The sequence below is a fragment of the Gymnoscopelus braueri genome (genome assembly GCF_963280865.1).
Source record: "Gymnoscopelus braueri genome assembly, chromosome: 16".
NCBI lineage: Eukaryota > Metazoa > Chordata > Actinopteri > Myctophiformes > Myctophidae > Gymnoscopelus > Gymnoscopelus braueri.
Genome location: NC_137616.1, coordinates 20,372,117 through 20,392,592, shown reverse-complemented (window position 1 = coordinate 20,392,592; position 20,476 = coordinate 20,372,117). Strand labels below are relative to the sequence as shown.

Below are 20,476 nucleotides of genomic sequence, written 5' to 3'. Positions count from 1 at the left end.
CAGGCAGTTCTTCCTTCAGCCAGGATCAACCTTTACACCCAGTTCTGTGCAAATTTGTGAGATAACCGTGAGATATAAGTTATAACCTGCTAACAGACGGACGGACAGACCTCGTTCGTTTTACAAATTTCTCGCCTTCATTCTCTTTCCTTGTTTCTCAAATGAATAAACTCGTCATCATTCTACCTGCTAAACTGAAAACGTGTGATCGCACAGAATTTTTGGCATGCTCAATCAGTCAGGAGATTTGGCAGATAATGTCGGACACTAGAACATTCACAGTGAATACATCATATTAATACAATGGAAACATTAGGCAACAGATGACACCAGAAGTGTGTGTGTGTGTGTGTGTGTGTGTGTGTGTGTGTGTATGTGTGTGTTTGGGAATGGTTAGAGTCAAAGGATACAGTAGGCTTAGAAAATAACGCAACAGAAGTGAAATTGCTCCATAATTGTGTGGATTTGTGAACTTGCCAATGTGTTTTCATCCTCTCCAGCTTCGTATGATGTCGGAGTGCAGCGGCAGCATAGAGAACATTAAGAGAGTGTCGTTGATCCTGGATGACGAGGAGCAGCCGGAGGAACCGGGCCTGACCGGCCTCAACACAACGGACCAACAGTCAGGTACAGCAGAAGAACACTGTCAACGCTGCAAATTAGGGCCCACTGAGTTGACTGGAGCCCCCCAGGGGTCTATGCTAGGTCCGCTCAATTCTTCCCTCTAAATATCTTCTCAAACATTTTCATGTCAAAATGTATATGCAATTGGACAATTTGAAAAGATGTTGTATCAGGGACCCCCAGAAGACAAGAAGACATATGTCAACATTTGTCATAAATCTTTAGAAATTTGCTAAAATATACAATGTAGTTAAAGTGAATAAACCTTTTGCTGGGACCCCTGGAACCCCTCAAGGACCCCAATTTGAGAACCACTGCCCTAAAGCGATTCATTACACGGTTAAATACATATTCTGACCCCGAAAGTCCCAAATAGAGGCAAGTGTTCAGGTCTTGGAACAAGAACATGTCATTATTTAACTCAGTAAGTTCCACTATAAAACCTGTTTTCTACCCAATGCTTCTCTGCTCTGTCTGACAGATGACTGACTGGGTTCATGTTCAAAACCAGGGATGATTTTGTCCCCCCCCCCCCCAAGTTTGTGTCTGCCAGTAATTCTTCACTGCATAGCGTGCAAGAGAATTGGTTGACTAGGAACCACAGAGGTTAAGATACAGTTGTAAACCGAAGGTTTAGGGTTCGAAACTAAACCTTTGAAGAGGGACTGCCAGCTGATTAGGGCCAGTTGTGTTTGATTTAGTTTAGCTTTTATGTGTTTGATTTAGTTTAGCTTTTGTGTGTTTGATTTAGTTTAGCTTTTGTGTGTTTGATTTAGTTTAGCTTTTGTGCATTTGATTTAGTTTAGCTTTTGCGTGTTTGATTTAGTTTAGCTTTCCAGTTCCGTATGCTGGCAGCATTCAATGAGGGAAGTTAGATCAGAGCTATTCTTAGTCTGATGTGCTAATTAATTTATTTCTATAATTGAAGCAACATTATATTTTTTTAAGTATTAATAATAGTAGGCTAAATTGTGAACCAGTTTTTGTAAATAAACCCTTGAAGAGAAGGCTGAATCCTCTCATTGCATTCTTACCGATGCACCACAGTGGTCACACCTTTCCATCCAGCTAAAAGCTTAAATTGAGCTATCTATCCTGCATTACTAGAAGCATGTAAGACCATTTTGAATGCATAAAACACAGTGGTGCAGTTGTAAAGTGTGTGCTTCTTATAGCAGAGGTTCAGAGTTCGAAATCACAGCCTTACATGTTGTTTAAGTCTGCAATGGCTCCAATACTTCACTGAAGAGCATGCCAGAATGAGAATATGGACAAAACATGTTCAATTATGGTTAATTTTTGATTGAAAATGAAAGTCTTTTTCCGACGCCCAAGCGATGTTGTGGATACAATGAAAAAGTCAGTTCCTCTGTAGGCTACAACTATAGACCAATCATCACCATCCAACATTTTCATAAATGTAGTTGTCACCTTTGTCTTCCATGCTTCTGTGGTGCAGAAGAAAACACAAAATGGCAGAAAATCTAGTCTGGCACAAATGGCCTGGGCCATACAGTATATGTGAAGATGTGGCATCATCCAAGTAATAAAAAAATGACAATTTTGATTGATTGTTATGGTTCAAGAGAGGTCAAAACGTGAAGCAGACTGTTGTTGCGCAACCATGAAGCTGATTTGAAAGATTTGGCCCCCCCCCAAACATCAAAAAGAATAGAATATGATGTTTTTTGCTTTACAGGGGTACATTTTTGGTCCTTTCAAATAGTCTTGAACTTGAGATACACAATACTGTAATAATGCTCTGCATCAGTGTCAAATAATCAGTGGGGGAAGAAAATGTTTTACTTAAGTAAAAGTATCAATACCACAATGTAGAAATACTCTATTACAAGTAAAAGTCTGGTATTCAAAATGTACTTACGTACAAGTATGAAAGTATTGGCATCAAAATATATTTCAAGTACCAAAAGTAAAAGTACTCATTATGCAGAATGTCCCATTTCACAAGTTTTCAAATGTATAAAAATCTTTTCAAAATAGCCGATCTACAAGCTATTTTTCAACAAGCCAAAATATTTATTAGGGCTAAAGTGGGTAATGTATGTTTTAGTAAAAATCTACAACGTAACTAGTAATTAGTTAACTAAAGTTTTTAAATGGTTGTAGTGGAGTAAAAGTACAATATTTGCCTCTGAGATGTAAAATATACCTCAAAATGGTACTTACTGTAAGTACTAGCTTGGTAAACCATCCCGTACACGGAAATCACATTTCATTTGTAAACATGGAAATGTGAATTCCGTGACCGGGATGGTTTAGCAGGCTACTCAAGTACAGTACTTGAGTAAATGTACTAACTGCACCACTGCAAATAATGTGTATTTTCTGTGTTTGTGAATGTCCTCTCAGGGGTGATCGAGCGCTGGGAACTGCTGCAAGCTCAGTCCAGGGGCCACATGCTGCATCATGGCCTCCAGGAGCCTCAGCAGGTGAATAGTGACCTTGCTGACATCACCTCCTGGCTGGGTGGTGTGATCCCAGAGTTAGAGAGACTCCAGCACTGTGACCCCGCAGCCAGCATCCAAGACATGGAGGCAAGGGTCAAACAGATGAAGGTAAACACTTAACCTGAATAGTCTGTGCGTTATAGTAACAGTGTTGCTACCAGGACGTCTAGTACTGCAGGTTTTCTATGCAACCAGGACCTCAGTACTGTAGGTTTTCTATCCTACCAGGACCCTAAGTACTGCTGGTTTCCCAATTAGCATCCAGAAGATGTCGCCGATCCATGTATACGTCTATATTTACTGGTGCTACTCTTGCAGGAGACTCAGAAGACGTTCGCTCGGTACAAGTCCACCATGCTGTCTGTCAACCTGGCGGCTCGGGAGCTGCAAGGCCAGAGCAGCCTGGAGGACCAGGAGCGAAAGGAGAGCCTAGGAAGCATGAACCAAGCCTGGAGCCAAGCGTGTACCTGCCTGGAGGAGTGGGAGAACGGCCTGAGGAGGACACTCATGCGCTGCCAAGTGAGATGTGATGCTGAATGAAGGGCCCGTTGTAGAGCCACCTTTCATTTAATTTCTATACCATCTCCTACACTGAAAAACTTGAGTGTAAAAACTTCTACGAAAGAGTTTAAATTAACTCTGAATTTGACCAACTAGAGGTTCGGGCCACTATGCAGCCCTCACATCTATAGTCCGACCGATGTGCCTATATACGGAGATCTCTAAGTGTCAGTCCTTGTCTCTTTGATGCCCATATATGGAAATCCCTAATGTCATTGGTACAGTATATGCCCATATATAGGCATGTCCCCTTTTGTGCCCATATATGGAGCTGACTGATTTGTTTGCGCCTGATGCCATGAGGACACATTGAGGTTAGACTCCATATTTGGGTGTACTGTAGCTCAGCTGCATTGGGAACTTCTTATATGGTTATGGCTGAGTCATAGTGACATGAGCGTGACGACGTGGTCCGCCGGCCGGCCGGTCCTTCCATTAGCCGATTTTAATATAGGATTTCTAAGTGCACTTTGAGTTTTTTGGTTGAGTCAAAACTTGATGGACTAATAATAACATGCACTTTCAAAGACATTGCTTATTAACATTGCTTTGCAAAAGGAGCTGTCTGGAAACGTATTAAATGGAAAGCCTTTTAACACATCCACCGCCAGAGGTTAATCTCATAATGTACTCACCAGTGCCAAGGTGTTTTTGTTGTTTTTTTGTTTTTTTCATGTCGCCATAGATCTTGTTAAAATCCTTAAGATTGAGCCGTGAACGGTCTGTTTACATCCGCGAGATCTCCCTGTATCTCCCAGTGAAGATCGCGTGTCAAACGGGGCATCCATGTTTGAGTTAGAGCGGATTACGTTAAACAGTGAAATGCGAGGAGAAAAAACTACAGGAAGAGAATTGAGTTTCAGTTTCGTCTGTAGAATGGGAGCGGGCGTGATCGTCGAAACCGGATCCCAAATAATTCTATTTCCTGTCATCAAACCGGAAACGGAAGTGGATCAAAAAAATTCCGAAAGTGCACCCGGACCGCGCATGCGCGAAAAGACCGCAGCCCGTAGGACTACGGGCTCGGCGCTTAACCGTTGGATTTAACGGCCCGTAGAACTACGGGCCCGGCGGTAAATGTGTTAAACAATGTTCCTGTCCGCCAGGATAACATTTACCCCAGAAGAGCCATTAGGAGCAATAGCTGCTTAGAGTCCGAAAGAGAGAAACCTAATTTGTTTAAAAAAAAAGAATGAATCATGTTGTATATACTGTTTAATGAGTAAATATTAACAGCCCTATTGATTATCATTTTCTACATCATGTTTCATATTTGAAAAAGTGTTATTTCTAACATTCTAACATTATGGGACAGTCTAATCAGCAACCTGACACAGGTTACCCTCAAATCTGTACCTGTAAATTCTTTTAACAAATGCATTGCTATGAAATGTGTTTACTGGTACAACTAATGCAATACAAGGGGAAAACCTGCATAAGGGCGCGCTCCCACCGCACTTTTATTTAACCTCTGGGGCGGAATCTGCCAATGCTTTGTCAATGCAAATGCGTGGATTCATGGTCTTGCCGATTTTTTCCAAGAATCCACGCATTTGCATTGACAAAGCATTGGCAGATTCCGCCCCAGAGGTAAAATAAAAGTGCGGTGGGAGCGCGCCCTAATACTTTTATTTGGCCCAGTTTAGGATTTCACTGACTGCTGACTGAACATGGTGCCAATGGATGTCACAATTCACTCGTTTTTTTATTAGAATAGAAATCATACAGATTATATTACGCCAGAGAGAAAGTAATTTTTTGTGCTGCTACTTAATACTTAAGCAGTACAGAGTACCGAAGTCCTGACGTCACTCGTTCATCCCCTGGGTTGCGGAAGTAATTTCTCTATGGAGAATAACATTGGGTCATCTTAGAATCGTCTCATATAAGAATTGTGGTCCAAAAATAAACAAACTGTCTCGTGATATTGTCAGGCAGGTGGCTCTGTATCGTTTATGATAGTCAGTCACTCATATTTGATAGGATGCGGTAGGATTTCTTTTAAAGAAATGACATGCCAGGTTGAAAATGGTGAACCAACTCCGGGCCCTTTAACACCTCTCACTCCAGGAGTTCCATGAAACACTGCACTCCCTACTGCTGTGGCTGGCCCATGCAGAGAGCAGACGTGACGCCCTGGCCCTCCAGCACCCAGACACACCAGCCAACACCCTGCACCACAAGCACGACACACTCACTGTAAGAGCACCGCTTTGTCCTCCGTAGCCGTTTATCCCAGATTATTTTTTAGGAAAAACGGTTTGTCAGCAGAGATTCTTGAAAGCCATTGGCAATTGTAAACAGTGAAATCTACTATTTAAAGGTAGGGTAAGTGATTTACTTTGGTTAAAATAAGTGGTAAATAGCTCTATATTCTGAAAGTACTCATTGCTATAGAGTGTTTGCTCAGTAAAAGGAGTCTCCCATGTCTCTCCAGCTCTTTATTAAACAGAAAATGCATTTTCAGAGCTCTCTCCTGATTGGCTTAAATGTTGTCACCTACCTGAAAATGAACTATATTCTGTTTACTAAAGACCCCTGTGACGGAACAAACACTCTGTAGCAATGATTACTATCAGAATATAGTACTTTAACCTTTTTAACAAAAAAAAAAAAATTACCAAAAAATATCACTTACCCTACCCTACAAAGCCCTCAACCACCAGGCACCCCAATACATCTCCGACCTCCTTCACAACCACGTCCCCACCCGTTCCCTCAGATCCAGCGATGCCAACCTCCTCAAATTCCCCACCAAAAAAAACAAGCACACCTGGGGTGATAGGGCATTTTCCGTTGCAGCACCCACCCTCTGGAATCCACTCCCACCTCACATCAAAACCGCCCCCACCCTTGCCGTGTTCAAAACCTCCCTCAAAACCCACCTCTTCAGAACTGCTTTTCCCACCTAGCCTGATCCACTACCACCTTTTCAACTGCCATTCAACTTTTGTTTTATTCCCTGGCCTTCTGCAGCCTTTTAACTTTTTAACTTTTTTTATTCTCTAGATTCTCTTATTAAAGTTGTTTTGTTTTTGTTTTGTTTTATTTTTCTCTACTTAGTTCAACATGTAAAGCGTCTTTGAGTATTCAGAAAAGCGCTATATAAATCCCAGGTATTATTATTATTATTTAATACTACATACATTTTATTCGTATGACACCTTTTGTACAATGTGTTTCATATAGCATTTAATAGTTTCATAGTGTATTTGCCCCCCATCACTATCTTGAGACCTGGTTAATAGTGGAGCTTTTATGAATGTGCTGAAAACTAATCCCAGACTAGGGGGAACATTAGCCAAAAAAAATGCTGATCTACAAGCCCGCTATTTTTGGACAAGAGATTTGGTGTAGACTGGAAAAGGTGGTCCAAGTGCAGAGCCAACTCAGGCCCAGTTTACTAAGCCTTTGAGAGTTTAAATGATAAAGAAATATGTGGGGGAAAAAACATGATTAACATGCAGCTCATCATCACCACCTGTGTCTGTGGTCTCCAGGCTCTACAGGAGGAGCTGCAGAGCAGACAGGCTGAGCTGGACTCACTGCAGGCCCTGTGGTCAGAGCTCCAACCCGAGGAGGGGATGGAGGACATCGGCGAGGCCAGGGAGAAGCTCCATGTGACGGGGAACAAGCTGAGGCTTCTCCGGAGGCAGGTGGCCCAAGATCTTGGGGCCCTCCCACAGTGTCCGGTAATGTGCATGTGCCTTCAATTTACAGGTTCAGGAACTGGGTCTAATGTATATTAATTCAAAATCCAATGCCAATCTCGGAGATCTCACCGATTTTGTGGCAACTTGAATTCAAATTGTATTCTACCTTTTAATTCTATGGTGTTGTTGGAACATGGTTTGCATCAACCACAAACATAAGATCTGACCTGTGTTGTATGCCCTTACTACCCTAAACAGATACAGGCAACATACCATAAATAAACAAATCCCAGCAATATTGAAATAAACGGTTGACTGTTCTGTATCCGATACAGGACCACGAGACGTCCTCTCCTTCTGCACCTGAAGGAGACAACCAGGCCCAAGGTCCCTCTGCAGCCCCTTCTCAGCAGGATGCACATTCAACCAAAGGCCATAACTCTCAAAGGTATGAAGGAAATGGTCAAGGGTTTGCTTGTTTGCTTGTATTTAATGTAATATAATTGAAGAGGAACTAAACAATGAACAGTTGAACCACTTTAACCTTATTTTTGAACATGTACAGGGAGAGGACGAGGAGGGATCCATCTCCACCTCGCTCCTTCTTTCAGCGGGTGCTCCGCGCTGCCTTTCCCCTTCACCTCATCCTGCTGCTGCTGCTGCTGTTGGTCTGCCTGGTGCCCCTCCCAGACAGCGAGCCTGGCTGCACGCTGGCCAACAACTTTAAACGCTCCTTCTACCCCATGTTACGCTATACCAACGGCCCACCGCCCACATGATGCTCCGATACACACGCATTGAACACACACACACACACCCGTTACCTCTACTTTCACTGAAATAGAGACACTAGCCCAATTGCACAGGATTCTGATCATAAGCTATAAAATCCTCAGTGTTCATTTCACTCCGAGTGTGTACAAATGGAACTAAATTACACACTCAGAGTTACACATCCCTAAAACGTCTGTCTGGTTCTATTTGTACACAAGTTAAGTTGGCACCAAGTTAAATTAATACTGAGGATTTTATAGAGTATTAGGTATTCTTTCCCACAAAGCAGATTGATTCATACAAAAACAGAGGCATTTGCTACTGTCCAAAAATACATATCTTATTTTGAAAGATTTGTTTTTGATGAAGATGGTATTTATTCCATGAACACAGCCATAAGAATGTCATTTGCCATTTGATAGATACTTGGTCCCACCACGTTATGTACTGTAAAAGCTGAGAATATTTATTTGCATAAAATGTTTTACTCTAGGTGTAATACGTTTTTGGTTACTACAGTAGCATAAGCCAGGTATTCATAATGCCTCTGTTTGATTCAACTCTGTAGCACTCAAGGTTATCAAAGTATAATCTAAGTCAACTAGCTTTATCTTTTATCAATTTATGTATCCTTTATTAAGTTAAATTATGCTTCTCAAATTAGATAATTGATTATTAGTGATGCACAACATTATCAGATATCACTGTCCTTAATAGTGAGCATGGATGGTTTTGTATGGATGAATACTGTGTTATTTCATGTTCTCAACCAGGCCACTTTCAAACATGAGGAGCTATTTTTGTATTGGAACATCATAGGCAAATAAATGTTAAGCCCTGAGAAGCCATCAGTACCAGATGATTCTAAAATTGCAAACATATCCATGGCTCGCAGTGCACTGAACAGGACTTTATAGTCCACAATTTATATGTGTACAGAATGTAATAATGTTCATACTTATTTATGAAATCAAGCAAATCAAACAACGCGTTTATGCCCGTTTTCTGGCAATAAACACTGTTCGTCTTACCCAATTTGCTGTGGCCATTATTTTCACTTGCCATCTCAAGATCAGGTACTGTACTATTTTCTCAAGATGCAAAAAATACTTATACTTAATTATCTTGGCATTAAGTGCATCAAGTATGTTGTCTCTGAGTTTAAAAGACAGGTACGGTAATAGGAGTCGTGTGCAAGATTCAACCCTTCAAGACAGTCCTTAATTTACTCAGTGAGCATGTGGAGAAACAGGGGTTATTGTACATTAAACAGTAAGCCACAAAACATTTTATGTTGCAAAGATTTTTACTTAAAAAAATGATCACCAAGAAATCAACAGGCATTTAGGTTACTATCAAACCTAGGTACAGAAGGTACACTGTATGCTTACACTGTATGCTGTGTATGAGATATGTATTCATATTGTGATATACCGTATACTGTGACCAGAGGAAAAGGTGTCTAGCGAGCTAGCTCTATAACTGAACCAGTGCAACATTTCAGAGGTGAATCCTTTTTTTTTTCTTTTTTCTTTTAAATCTTGCAGTGCAAATTCAAGATTATCAAAAGCTGAGTAACAACTGCACACACAGCAAATAAGAACTATGATACAAAAATAGGCTTTTTCCTTTTCTTCGAGCAAAACATAATAAGTAGAAGAGTGCAAAATTGTCTTTATGGTATAGTGGTTATGCTTCTTCAAAGAAAACATGGCAACCTGCGACAGCAGAGCAAGGACTGGATAGCTAACAAGTAAAGGCTATTGGGGTATTATAATGTACAAAGAAGCAACTCCCCATCTTGGTACAATCGAGTGATGTTGTCTGTACATCCTGTCTTCATGACATCATTGTCCACTTCTAGCTTTCTTATCCCAAACAACATTTCAGGTCTTCGTAAAGGGCGATAATTCGTTCTCACTAATGCTGATTATAAGATGGCACCATTACCAGTGACATCATCGGTAGGCAAGTTTGAGGTTTGGCAATTTCAAAAATATGTTTTTATTTTGAATTAATACGTGAACAATGGGCTTCGATTTCAGCATGCCATCTTTCCAGGAAGAGAAAGGCTGTAGTTTCTATTAGCTTAGAATCACCATCGATGATATCGTTGTTAGGCAGGCTTCTAAACTGACCAATGAGAAGCAGAGTGTAGATGGAAATTGTGCCATCTTATGAGCATTAGTGAGGACCAATTATATGAATATATAAAAGGTACAAAATGGGCGAAGTGCTTTAAGTCTCACCCTGAAGTCACACACCGAAAATAGCCGATCTACATGCACACAATGTGTTCTGAGCTTGTAGACTGGCTATTTTCGGTGCGTGACACTGGCACATATAGAAATCAGGCACAAGACATTTTTCTTCTAATGGGTTTTTTTCTCTTCACTTTAGTGTCTTTTCTTTTCTTTTTAAAAGCCTGCTTACAGTCCTGTCATTACCCTTTTATATAAAGACTCACAATTTCTACATTTCTCTTTTTGCGCCCTGCTGCCGGAGATGTTGGACGTCCATATCACGCACAGCTGCCATGTACGTGCGTCAGATGCAGCTGCTTTCAATACTAATGGATTATGGCCTAACCTTGGACTTGGCCATGGCAGCGTTCAATAGAAAAGGCAATTAAATTGACATCAGACTGAGTGGCATCCACCTTTGTATGATGCATAAGGATACAAATTGTTTGCTTTCTGTCCATCAGGAGTTTCTACCCAGACTCCGCACAGAGCCCTGAAATTCTTGTGTGTCTCCAAAGGTCCTCTGTTCCTCTTCAGCCATCAATTCTCGACACTAAAAATGAAATGCAAATTACAGACGGACATGTATTGTCAGATAAAACACAATGACATTTAGAACGCTGTCAAGATGAATGTTCATATGACTGTTGTATGGAATACATGCAATTATATCCTGCTGTATTGTAATATCATCACTAGAAATATAACCGATCCGACGCACTTTGGTGTTGTGAATTGTATTAGGCCATTTAATTTCCCCCCCCCCCCATGTTTATCTTGACTGAGGGAGCAGGGCAGTCCGGGTGAGAGGCTGATGCCAGACCTGGATGCGATTCGTTGTGAAGCTGTAGATCTGCTATTTTTGCATGATACTGTCATACGAAATATAAAATAGGGCACTCATTTATGAGAAAACATAAAATATCGAGATACAAGCTGGACAGCGATGATCAATATTAAGAAACGTGATAAGGTTACAACACCTGTGTCTCCTCCTCCTGGCTGCACTGGAGCTGTACATGCAGCTACTGTGGCTCGTCTCCACTGCTGCTGGAGGCCCAGGCGTTGGTGGGGGCGCTGGGGGGGAGCGGGGGACTCTCACTGGGGCTCCCAGTCTCCGGCTTTCTGGGCAGACGGGAGCTGTGCATGATATGGGCGTCCAACATCTCCAGCAGCAGGTCGTACAAAGGGACCATGTTCTTCATCTTCATGCAGTGCAGGTGGTCCATGCCTTTGTTACTGCACAGAGTTACACACACAGTTCAGAGTGTTCATTTAAAACCAGAGTTTAAGTAACACTGGATTCCGTGTAGGGGAAAGAGAGGTTAGCTCAGGGGTTGCCAAACTTTTCCATGCCAAGGACCCCTAAATAGCCATGGCCTCTCTCTGGCTGCAGCTCCCCTATTGCTAAATGTTTTTTAAACCTGCTGCCCCCCTCCCCCCTCCACAAAAATAGATAGCTATTTTTGAAAATGTTTTTGAAAGTTTTAGAATATATTTGACAATAAGGACATGCCCTAGCTAAACAAACCTTGCAAATGTAATTTGAATTGAAATTAAAATAATAAACGCATATATATTCTTTTGGAATTTATTTAATATCCCCCCCCCCCCCCCCCGCTTGAAAAACATTGAAGCCCCTGGTGCATACTGTAACACTAGTGTAATAGTAGTTCGGGTGGCCAAACCAGACAAACCCTAAATTACAACATTCAAGACACGTCCTTTCAACATTAAATGTTTGGTTTGGCCCCCATTGGTGTTAAACGCTTTTAATATGTTGGGAGTAAACAGTGTACAGTACAGTGCAAAGGCAAACCCTGATAATTACGAAAGGTTTCTGTAAAACCATATGTAACAAGATATTTAAGGATTATTCTGAGATTATGTAGGCATGGCCACTGAGCAGAGAGCTCAGTGGCCATGCCTACATAATCTCTGAATCTCTGAAGCTAGTATACAGTAGTACTGCTGACAGCAGTGTACAGTATATACTGTAGGGTCTGGACTGACTGCTATGTTTTCAAAGTGTCATTAGAACAAGACATTTCTTCCAAGCAAACACTGCTTACTTAGAGTTTCATTCGTTTGGACCGTTTCAAAAAGGTGTAAAGGCCAAAGTTTTAGATAACATACTGTAAAATGAACAGCCCAGAAATGTAGATACATGAATGCTAATTTTACAGAATTGTTAGATTAGAGGCAAATTGACAGAGATTTGGGGGTTTGGAACAAGTAAACTTAATTGTCTTTATTCTGGGTGAAAATAAGCACTGCTTGTAATGGCAACCAATTATTTGCACTCAACATACAGTACAGCTGGTGAGTGTACCTGCCAGGGCAGGAATTTCATGTAGACCATGGCCACTGTGCCCTCTCAGAAAAGGGAGGACACTCACACCGTGAGTCATACAAAAAGGCACCAGATGTCCTTCCTCCCAAGAGCATACAAGCTTTACCAGAAGTAATAGAAACTTGGGTTTGATGTTTGATTCGATCATTGACATCCATTATACAGTGAAGAGGCTCTGGAGCCTGTAAATAAACGCAAACCAAGCTGATTCTGACAGTATAGAACATCACCAAACCCGGTACTGTGTGACTGTGTGACTGTGTGTGTTCCGTGGATCCAGTCCGGGGTTTCTTCCTAATAAAAATAGTTGACATTTTTATAAAAGAAAATAAAAAAATAGTACCGGGTTTGGTGATGTTCTAATCAATGGAGCACTTATTTTTGATTTCTTGCTTTGAAGTTACATCATGGCAAGTTAACTACACAACCCAACATCATGGCAAGTTAACTACACAACACAACCCAAACCTCTACCTCCACTTTCTACCAAAGTGTCCTAGCCCTTTAACCCGACTCTCCATCCCCATTTTCAAACGAGTCCAGTAACTCCTGAGACAAAAGTTCATACACACTCAGCCACTAATCAAAAATTGGTAATTTGTAAATACCAATAACTTATTTTGTGAAATAAGCAGCTTATTTATTTATTTAACTGACGAGTATGTATTCAAAATAATTTAATTCATTATTTCTGTCGACCAAAAATCATTGTTTTATTTGATGGCCTTACTGCACTGGCATTTTGCATATGACCAATGTGCCTCTCAAAAAATGTACAACACCAAATTGTTCGTGCTCCTAAAATTAGGACATTCAGGCCTGATCTCTGCCTATTATATAGAAAATATTATTGAAATATAAGTACAGGACCGGAGTGCTTATTGTCGGTATCAGGCGTACAATGAGGGCCTCTATCCCCTTTACCATGTGCTAAACCTCTGAGAGATGGGTTACTGAGGTGGAGCACTACATCTACCATCAGCTCCCCTAACACACGCCTTAGTTACCCTGTGCTACTCATGCTGAGTTGGTGTGCCCGGGATCTAACCCAAATGTACAAATGTAACCAAATTGGATCAGCACACTCTCTACTCAAGTATTTTATAGTGTGGCATTTTGTTTGTACCTGATATGGCGAATGTTTATGAGCAGCATGAGCAGGTGGGCGAGGCGGCTGGACTGTTGTCTGAAGGTGAGACCAGTTTTGGCGATGGCCCACACTAACGCATCCGTTACTGCATCCAGCAGCTTGGAACGACTCTGCAGCTCATCGCTCCCCTCTGATGAGCTTGTGAGAATGTCTAGACACACACACACACACACACACACACACACACACACACACACACACACACACACACACACACACACACACACACACACACACACACACACACACACACACACACACACACACACACACACACACACACACACACACACACACACACACACACACACACACACACACACACACACACCAATTATGTTTGGCTTTTAGGCTTCGTAAACCAAATTCCTGCCATATTTAATAACTTTATACTTTTTTCATAGTGGATATAGCTGATCTACAAGCACACAAAATGTGCGATTATGCAAAATAATTACGATTATCTGCAATTAGGCGATTATGTAATTATGTGACAGACCTACACACACACACACGCTTGTTACACTTAACAACATGAACCCTAGCGTCAATATTCTGGGCATGTCATACTGTAGGTGGCCATTTGGGGAAAATAGGCTAACATTCTGTGAAAATTGAATATCTACAATCTTGTGAGCTTGTAGATCGTATATTTTTGTTATCTGAAGTACAACAAAGTATTAAGTGGTTAATCATCTATATCAAAGGAGTATCTTTTCTACAGAGAAAAGCTATACATAGCTGCATATAGTTGTCTTGCATGCACACACACTTTCACGATTTTCATCGGCTATTTTCAGTGAAGAGAAACCGGGAAAGCATCTGTGTCATTTTAGATTTTTGCATTGGCTATTCAAAAATAGCAGATATACAAGTTTACAGCGTGTCACTTTGTGCTGTGCTGCGAGCTTGTACATCTGCTATTTTTGAACATTTTTGAAAAAATGTGAGAACTACTGATTTAGGCAGACAGGTTAATTATACAAGCATGCCTAAAATCTTATGCTGCCTTTTCTGCTGAAGCATCAGCTGCTACTGATTCAAATTTTAATTGAGCGGAAAGGTGGCTCAGTGTGACTAAGAGCGCTAGCTAGACGTAACAACCCACAATAGTGGAGCTGATCCAAATAAACAGGTACTGCCTGTTACTCGTGTGCATTCAACAAAAGCCCTGCAGTTAGCGGACAACGAGGCGAGCCAAGCAATACGCCATGTTCCCATTAGGTCTCTCACTGTGAGTTATTTAGCTTATTCCCCTTGCCAACCCTCCCAACACTTACAAAAAAAGATAGGATTACACTCTGAAGCAACGATCGCTTGGCAACGGTTTTAAAAAAAAATTGTGCACACACAAAACACACACTCACACTCACACTCTCACACACACTCTCACACACACACACACACACACACACACACACACACACACACACACAGTGAAATAAAGTAATTAAGGGTAGTTACAAGTTCATGTGTTTGTGCAGATACACTCATGCAAATATATACACACGCATGCATGCCAACCCACACTCACTGGCATTAAGGAGGATCATGGCCTTGAGGCAGACGTACTCCTCCCTCTGCAGTTTGAGCTCTCTGACCCTGGATGTGGCGGCTAGCAGCATATCAAAGATCTCTCCAAAGCCCTGGACGCAGCTCCCCTCCTCTCTAACGTCACAATACAGAAACCAAGATACATGACTGATTATTATCTGTGCACACACTCTTTTGGAACTCCAGAAATCACCTGAACAAAATTATCTTTAGCTACATAGTCTAATGTTTTACTTTTATTATTATTTCTTGATAATTTGGTTGACTATTTTGAGTTGTCTCTCTTTTTTGTCTAGCTTTGTTGCTGTTATACAGTATGTTAGTTTATGTGTTGATGGGGTTGAGCTGCGCATGCATGCCAGGCTGTCAGCTGAGTTCAGCGGGAGAACGTATCAAACTATACCTCCATGGTATCAAAGGTGCTTGATCATGAATACTTCATCATCAAGGTGAAAACATGTAATTTTATATCATTGTCTTTTATAGGAGGCTGCTGTGTAGCTGCTAGATTCCATTATCGCGTAGCCTACTCGTAGAATGGCATTTTAAATGGCAAAAATATCGTTTCTGTAATATCTCGGAACACGAGACTGCAAAGATTAAACGGAAGTGGGGGGGAGACGGGGCATCCGCTTCACTCCCGTATCATTTTCAGAGCTTCCGTTGCACAGACTGTATGATGGAAGCATTTAAATGTTGTGTGAGTCAACAACAGTCTGGCTCGAGAGACAAGGCCTGACTTTAAGTCAATGGGTGCCTCCCTGCCTACGGCCTAATGCATCCAATAACGAGGGACTGTCTGGCAGACAACCCATTTCGCTGCTTGTACCTGTATAAGTGAGTGAGAAATAAAACCTTGATTCTTACCTGCTCAGGCAGAGGTCAGGGGAGAAGATGAGTTTCCCTGGGTGATCCACAGACCTCCACATCAGGCCGATCATCAGCACCTCCAGCCAGCAGCACTCCAACAAATGCACTTGGTCCACCAGACTGAGCTCCACAAACCCTGGGGGGGAAGGGGACAGAGGTCTTCATCACATAAATCACAGTCCACTTAGACTTTTATTGTGGCCCAGCCAAGATGGAAGACTCAGCACATTTCATTTAAAAGTGATTAGTTAAGATATATATATTTTTTAATCTAAATTTTTATCCCACGATTTTGTAACCCCTATTTTTTCACCCTAGTGCCAATGCCTAAGGGTGTAATCCTGGGCACTACCTTCCCTCTGCCAACCTAGGGAGGCCAGGGCCGGGCTCATGCCTCCTTCAATGCATGAGAGCCGTCTGACCTTCTTATCACCTGACAGGGGAGAGTTTCCCTGGTTGGACGTAGCGCGTGGAAGGAACACGTTATTCCAACCAGTTCCCTTCCCCTCCATCAGGCGCCCCGGCTGGCCAGGGGGAGGCAGTATAGTGACCAGGATTACTGCATGTTTTTTGTGAGGGTACCTACCCTAGGAGACACGGGGAGAACATGCAAACTCCACACAGAAAGGCCCTTTCGCCAACCCCACCTAGGGTGTGGGCACTGATGACGCGGAGGAGAGAACACGCCCCCAGCGCATTTATGCAAACCCATACATATCTGTACCTGGAATCTTCTTGGCCCAGCTTATCATGTGGACCAGTTCCTTATCAGCAAGGTTGGAGAGTAACATCATCACATTGGCTTCTGTCAACGGCCTCCTCATGTCCCTCATGAGGAGGATCTCCGGGGGCTCCGCCTCCATGATCCGTCCTATCAGCTGCTCCGAAGTGAACAGAGCCGGGAGGGGCTCATTTGGTTGCCCACCCACTACCGCAGTTAGTACCTCCCTCTTTGGTCCATTAGCTCCGTCCTGTGATGAGTAACGGGTGACTCGCCTCATCTGGGCGTTCCTGCAGTTCCCACGATCTCTTCGCATCCCTAAACCAACAGAAGACAACAGTATAGTGGAACAGATTACACATTTAAACAATATTTTTATCTCAGTTCTTTGTAACATCAAGGGGCCCTATTTTGCGCCCACGGTTTCTTTGACCATTAAAAATGTGTTCCACTATTTTAATTGGCACATTAACTCACAGGTCTACAACGTGTGGCCTGCGGAACTTTTGGGGGTACAAGTTACAGTACAGTATATGTTAATAGTCTGTGTTAATACTGGCAATACTCAGACCTACAAAAATCAAGCAAGTCTGTAATTTATGTTATATTTGTTATAAAAGAGGAAAGGACCATGGAAGGACCACTATTTCAGAGTTAATTTAACATTTGTATTTTGCTGCTGTGCGGTGGAACAGGAGAGGGCACAATAATATACATAATCACACAGGGAGATACGAACCACACTTGGTCATGCCAGTTTCATAACATTTGCGAAGGCGGCAGGCCTGGCAGCTCTTGCGTCGGTTCTTGTCTATAGTGCACTGGTTTGTTGCAGGGCAGATGTAGTCGTTGTGTCCTTAAGAAATCAGAGACAGGGCATCAGAGTAAGGAGAGATGAAAGGTGGAGAGGAGGATGAAAAGGAAGGAATGAGCTACAGCATGAGGTATGACGACACTGGGCACAGAAGTCAAGTCAAATATATTTATAAATGCTGTACAGACCAGTTAGCGAAAATTACAAATACAATAAACACAGACACACTCAAAGACAGAAATAATCAGGACCTGCGTAGGCACAAGCCAAAAAGAAGCAACATCAGGACCTTTCAAATGTTAGCAAATAAAGATACGTTTTAAGCCTGGACTTAAAAACTTAAATGGAGAGGCAAATCTAACAAGGAGGGGAAATCCAGCATGGAAGAGGAAATTGGATCAAGAGGGAGAACTCTAAGGAGGAAGAGCAGAGATGTTTAGGGGGTGTGGGGGAATCATGGGAAAGCCTATCATGGGGCCTCAGAGGCTCTTTTTATTTACGACCCGTACCAAAAGCATAAATCATTGATCAGGGAGTGAAAAAGCAGCACGCTGTTGAATTTCTGAGGAATCTTATAAATACTAGTGCAGATGGCGGAAAGTTCCGGTCAATGACCCAAAAACCCTACAGGAATACTGTAGTCCTCAAACAGCAACTTTTCAAAAGGAAAATCCCAGTATTAACTTTTTATATCCTCTATATTTGTACAGCAGCTTCATTGCAAGACAGCTCTAAAGGGCCGTTCACACTGAGCACTATAACTATAACTAAATCATTCACCATTGTATTTGTTTTTATAGTTGGTGGGAACTCTGCCATCCACTTGATGATTTTAAAAACGATATTTTTATAGTTATAGTACTCAGTGTGAATGGCCCTTAAGGGGGGGAAAAACGATAATAACTTAATGGTCATATTTCTGGTTTATCAATGATAGCATTGCATATGAATTTATCAATGTAGCATATATTCTATTATTTTACATCGTCTTCTATCATACCTGCCAACAGGTATGATGAGAACAAAAAAAAATTGAACACGTTTATTCATCATTTTCTTTACCTTATAGTACTCAATTATGGTCAGATTGTGAATACATCGCCTACAAATATTTAAGACCTTTAAAAAGGAAAGGATCCACAGACACCCTGTAAAAAGGAGCACAAGGTATTCAGTGGTGAAAACTGAATTAGTTAATTAATTAGGTTAAATAGATCAATATAAAATGCTGTGTGCTGGGGTAGCTGATTAAAATATTTTATGATTCAAGCACTCTGTGCTCATGTTTGGAGATTGGAGATGCGCTTCACCAGGTACTACAAAGCAAGTTCAACATACCCAGGATATATTTTCGTTATCTGGCCTATCCCTAACCACTGCAATCACGCCAAGCGGTTACATGACGTGGTTATCAACTCAGTAAATCAACCCAGGTTTTTCTAATGTAGCAAAAACGGGGTTTGCAGCATATGACCAATCATAAACATGGGACAATTATTCTAGCTGAGTGGCATGTTTATAAATGGAGAACAAATTACAATATTAGACAAATATGAACAATTAAAACGATAATCCAGGCTAAAAGCAATACAGTTGCAGCTGCCAAATGCAGGAAGGAGAGCTGGCAAAAAATCGCCAACTGCATGAATGCAAGATAAAAAGAAATCATAAAAAAGATTGCACAATATCAAATAAAATAGACGCTAGATAAAAAAAGAAGAGATAAAAGCAGAAAGTTCTGCAGACCAAATAGTTCCTGTTTAGAGGATGTTTCGATATAATGCACAATTTGGGCAACACAGGCTTACTTGTGTTTCCATTTAATCAATGTTGTTGCGAATGTCAAATCCCTTGATTCCCATATTAGAACATAACAATACAGAAAGCATAGCTTTCTGCATTTTCGTGTTGTCATTGCAAGTAGCAGGCTGTGTGTGTGTGTGTGTGTGTGTGTGTGTGTGTGTGTGTGTGTGTGTGTGTGTGTGTGTGTGTGTGTGTGTGTGTGTGTGTGTGTGTGTGTGTGTGTGTGTGTGTGTTCTTTCCTTTACCCATGATTGTTGTCCGCTGTGTTCGACAAGTATGCCATCTTTTGTTTTGTATGTAACAATGATCTGCTTTACATGCACTTTGTAACTGACTGTTTTCCCTTTATCTGACTGCACTGGCAGTGTTTATGTCCTTTGCACATCTTGTACTTCTGTTTATGTGGACATAAATAAATATTTCATATGTGTGTGTGTGTGTGTGTGTGTGTGTGTGTGTGTGTGTGTGTGTGTGTGTGTGTGTGTGTGTGTGTGTGTGTGTGTGTGTGTGTGTGTGTGTGTGTGTGTGTGCTCTCTCTGTATCTCTGAGAAAGTTTTTATGCATTCATTTATCTCTGCCCCCAACAAAAGCACAATGAAATGTTTTTTTTTAACTTGTAGCCAACAGCTTACAGCTTAATAGCTTAAACAGTAACATAAACATAAACAGTTAACTCCCTCCTTAGGACGAGAATCTAGTTGCATCACAAACCACATATCATGCTTTGTAGTGCTGGCCTTACTGTAGGTATTTTTGTGCAAGTCGTACTGTATGTGTGTCTGTGCATGTTTTTAAAACCACGCCCACACACTCTCACACACGCTCTCACAATCATAATTGACGATTAATTGACGGGTTTTGAGCTTGAAGATCGGCTATTTTTGCTAT

General features: G+C 41.5%; 2 protein-coding genes across 10 annotated transcripts in view; one reads left to right on the top strand and one right to left on the bottom strand.

Moving 5' to 3' along the window:
• Positions 1-9,110, top strand: part of LOC308103492 (nesprin-2-like) — a 111,375-nt gene extending 102,265 nt beyond the window's left edge. For all 9 annotated transcript variants that reach the window (XM_080453479.1, XM_080453475.1, XM_080453476.1 and 6 more), the window contains 7 exons: positions 501-627; positions 2,995-3,200; positions 3,411-3,611; positions 5,724-5,852; positions 7,154-7,345; positions 7,642-7,754; positions 7,872-9,110. In XM_080453479.1, coding sequence (XP_080309605.1) covers positions 501-627; positions 2,995-3,200; positions 3,411-3,611; positions 5,724-5,852; positions 7,154-7,345; positions 7,642-7,754; positions 7,872-8,085 — 1,182 coding nt within the window. In that variant the 3' untranslated portion in view covers positions 8,086-9,110. The remainder of the gene's footprint in view (positions 1-500; positions 628-2,994; positions 3,201-3,410; positions 3,612-5,723; positions 5,853-7,153; positions 7,346-7,641; positions 7,755-7,871) is intronic.
• A 268-nt stretch (positions 9,111-9,378) lies between these two features.
• esr2a (estrogen receptor 2a) overlaps positions 9,379-20,476 on the bottom strand; it is a 28,193-nt gene continuing 17,095 nt past the window's right edge. Inside the window, exons 4-10 of the mRNA XM_080453377.1 lie at positions 17,711-17,827; positions 16,975-17,289; positions 16,248-16,386; positions 15,361-15,494; positions 13,803-13,977; positions 11,307-11,562; positions 9,379-10,876 (exon numbers count right to left, since the gene is read on the bottom strand). Coding sequence (XP_080309503.1) covers positions 11,349-11,562; positions 13,803-13,977; positions 15,361-15,494; positions 16,248-16,386; positions 16,975-17,289; positions 17,711-17,827 — 1,094 coding nt within the window. The 3' untranslated portion in view covers positions 9,379-10,876; positions 11,307-11,348. The remainder of the gene's footprint in view (positions 10,877-11,306; positions 11,563-13,802; positions 13,978-15,360; positions 15,495-16,247; positions 16,387-16,974; positions 17,290-17,710; positions 17,828-20,476) is intronic.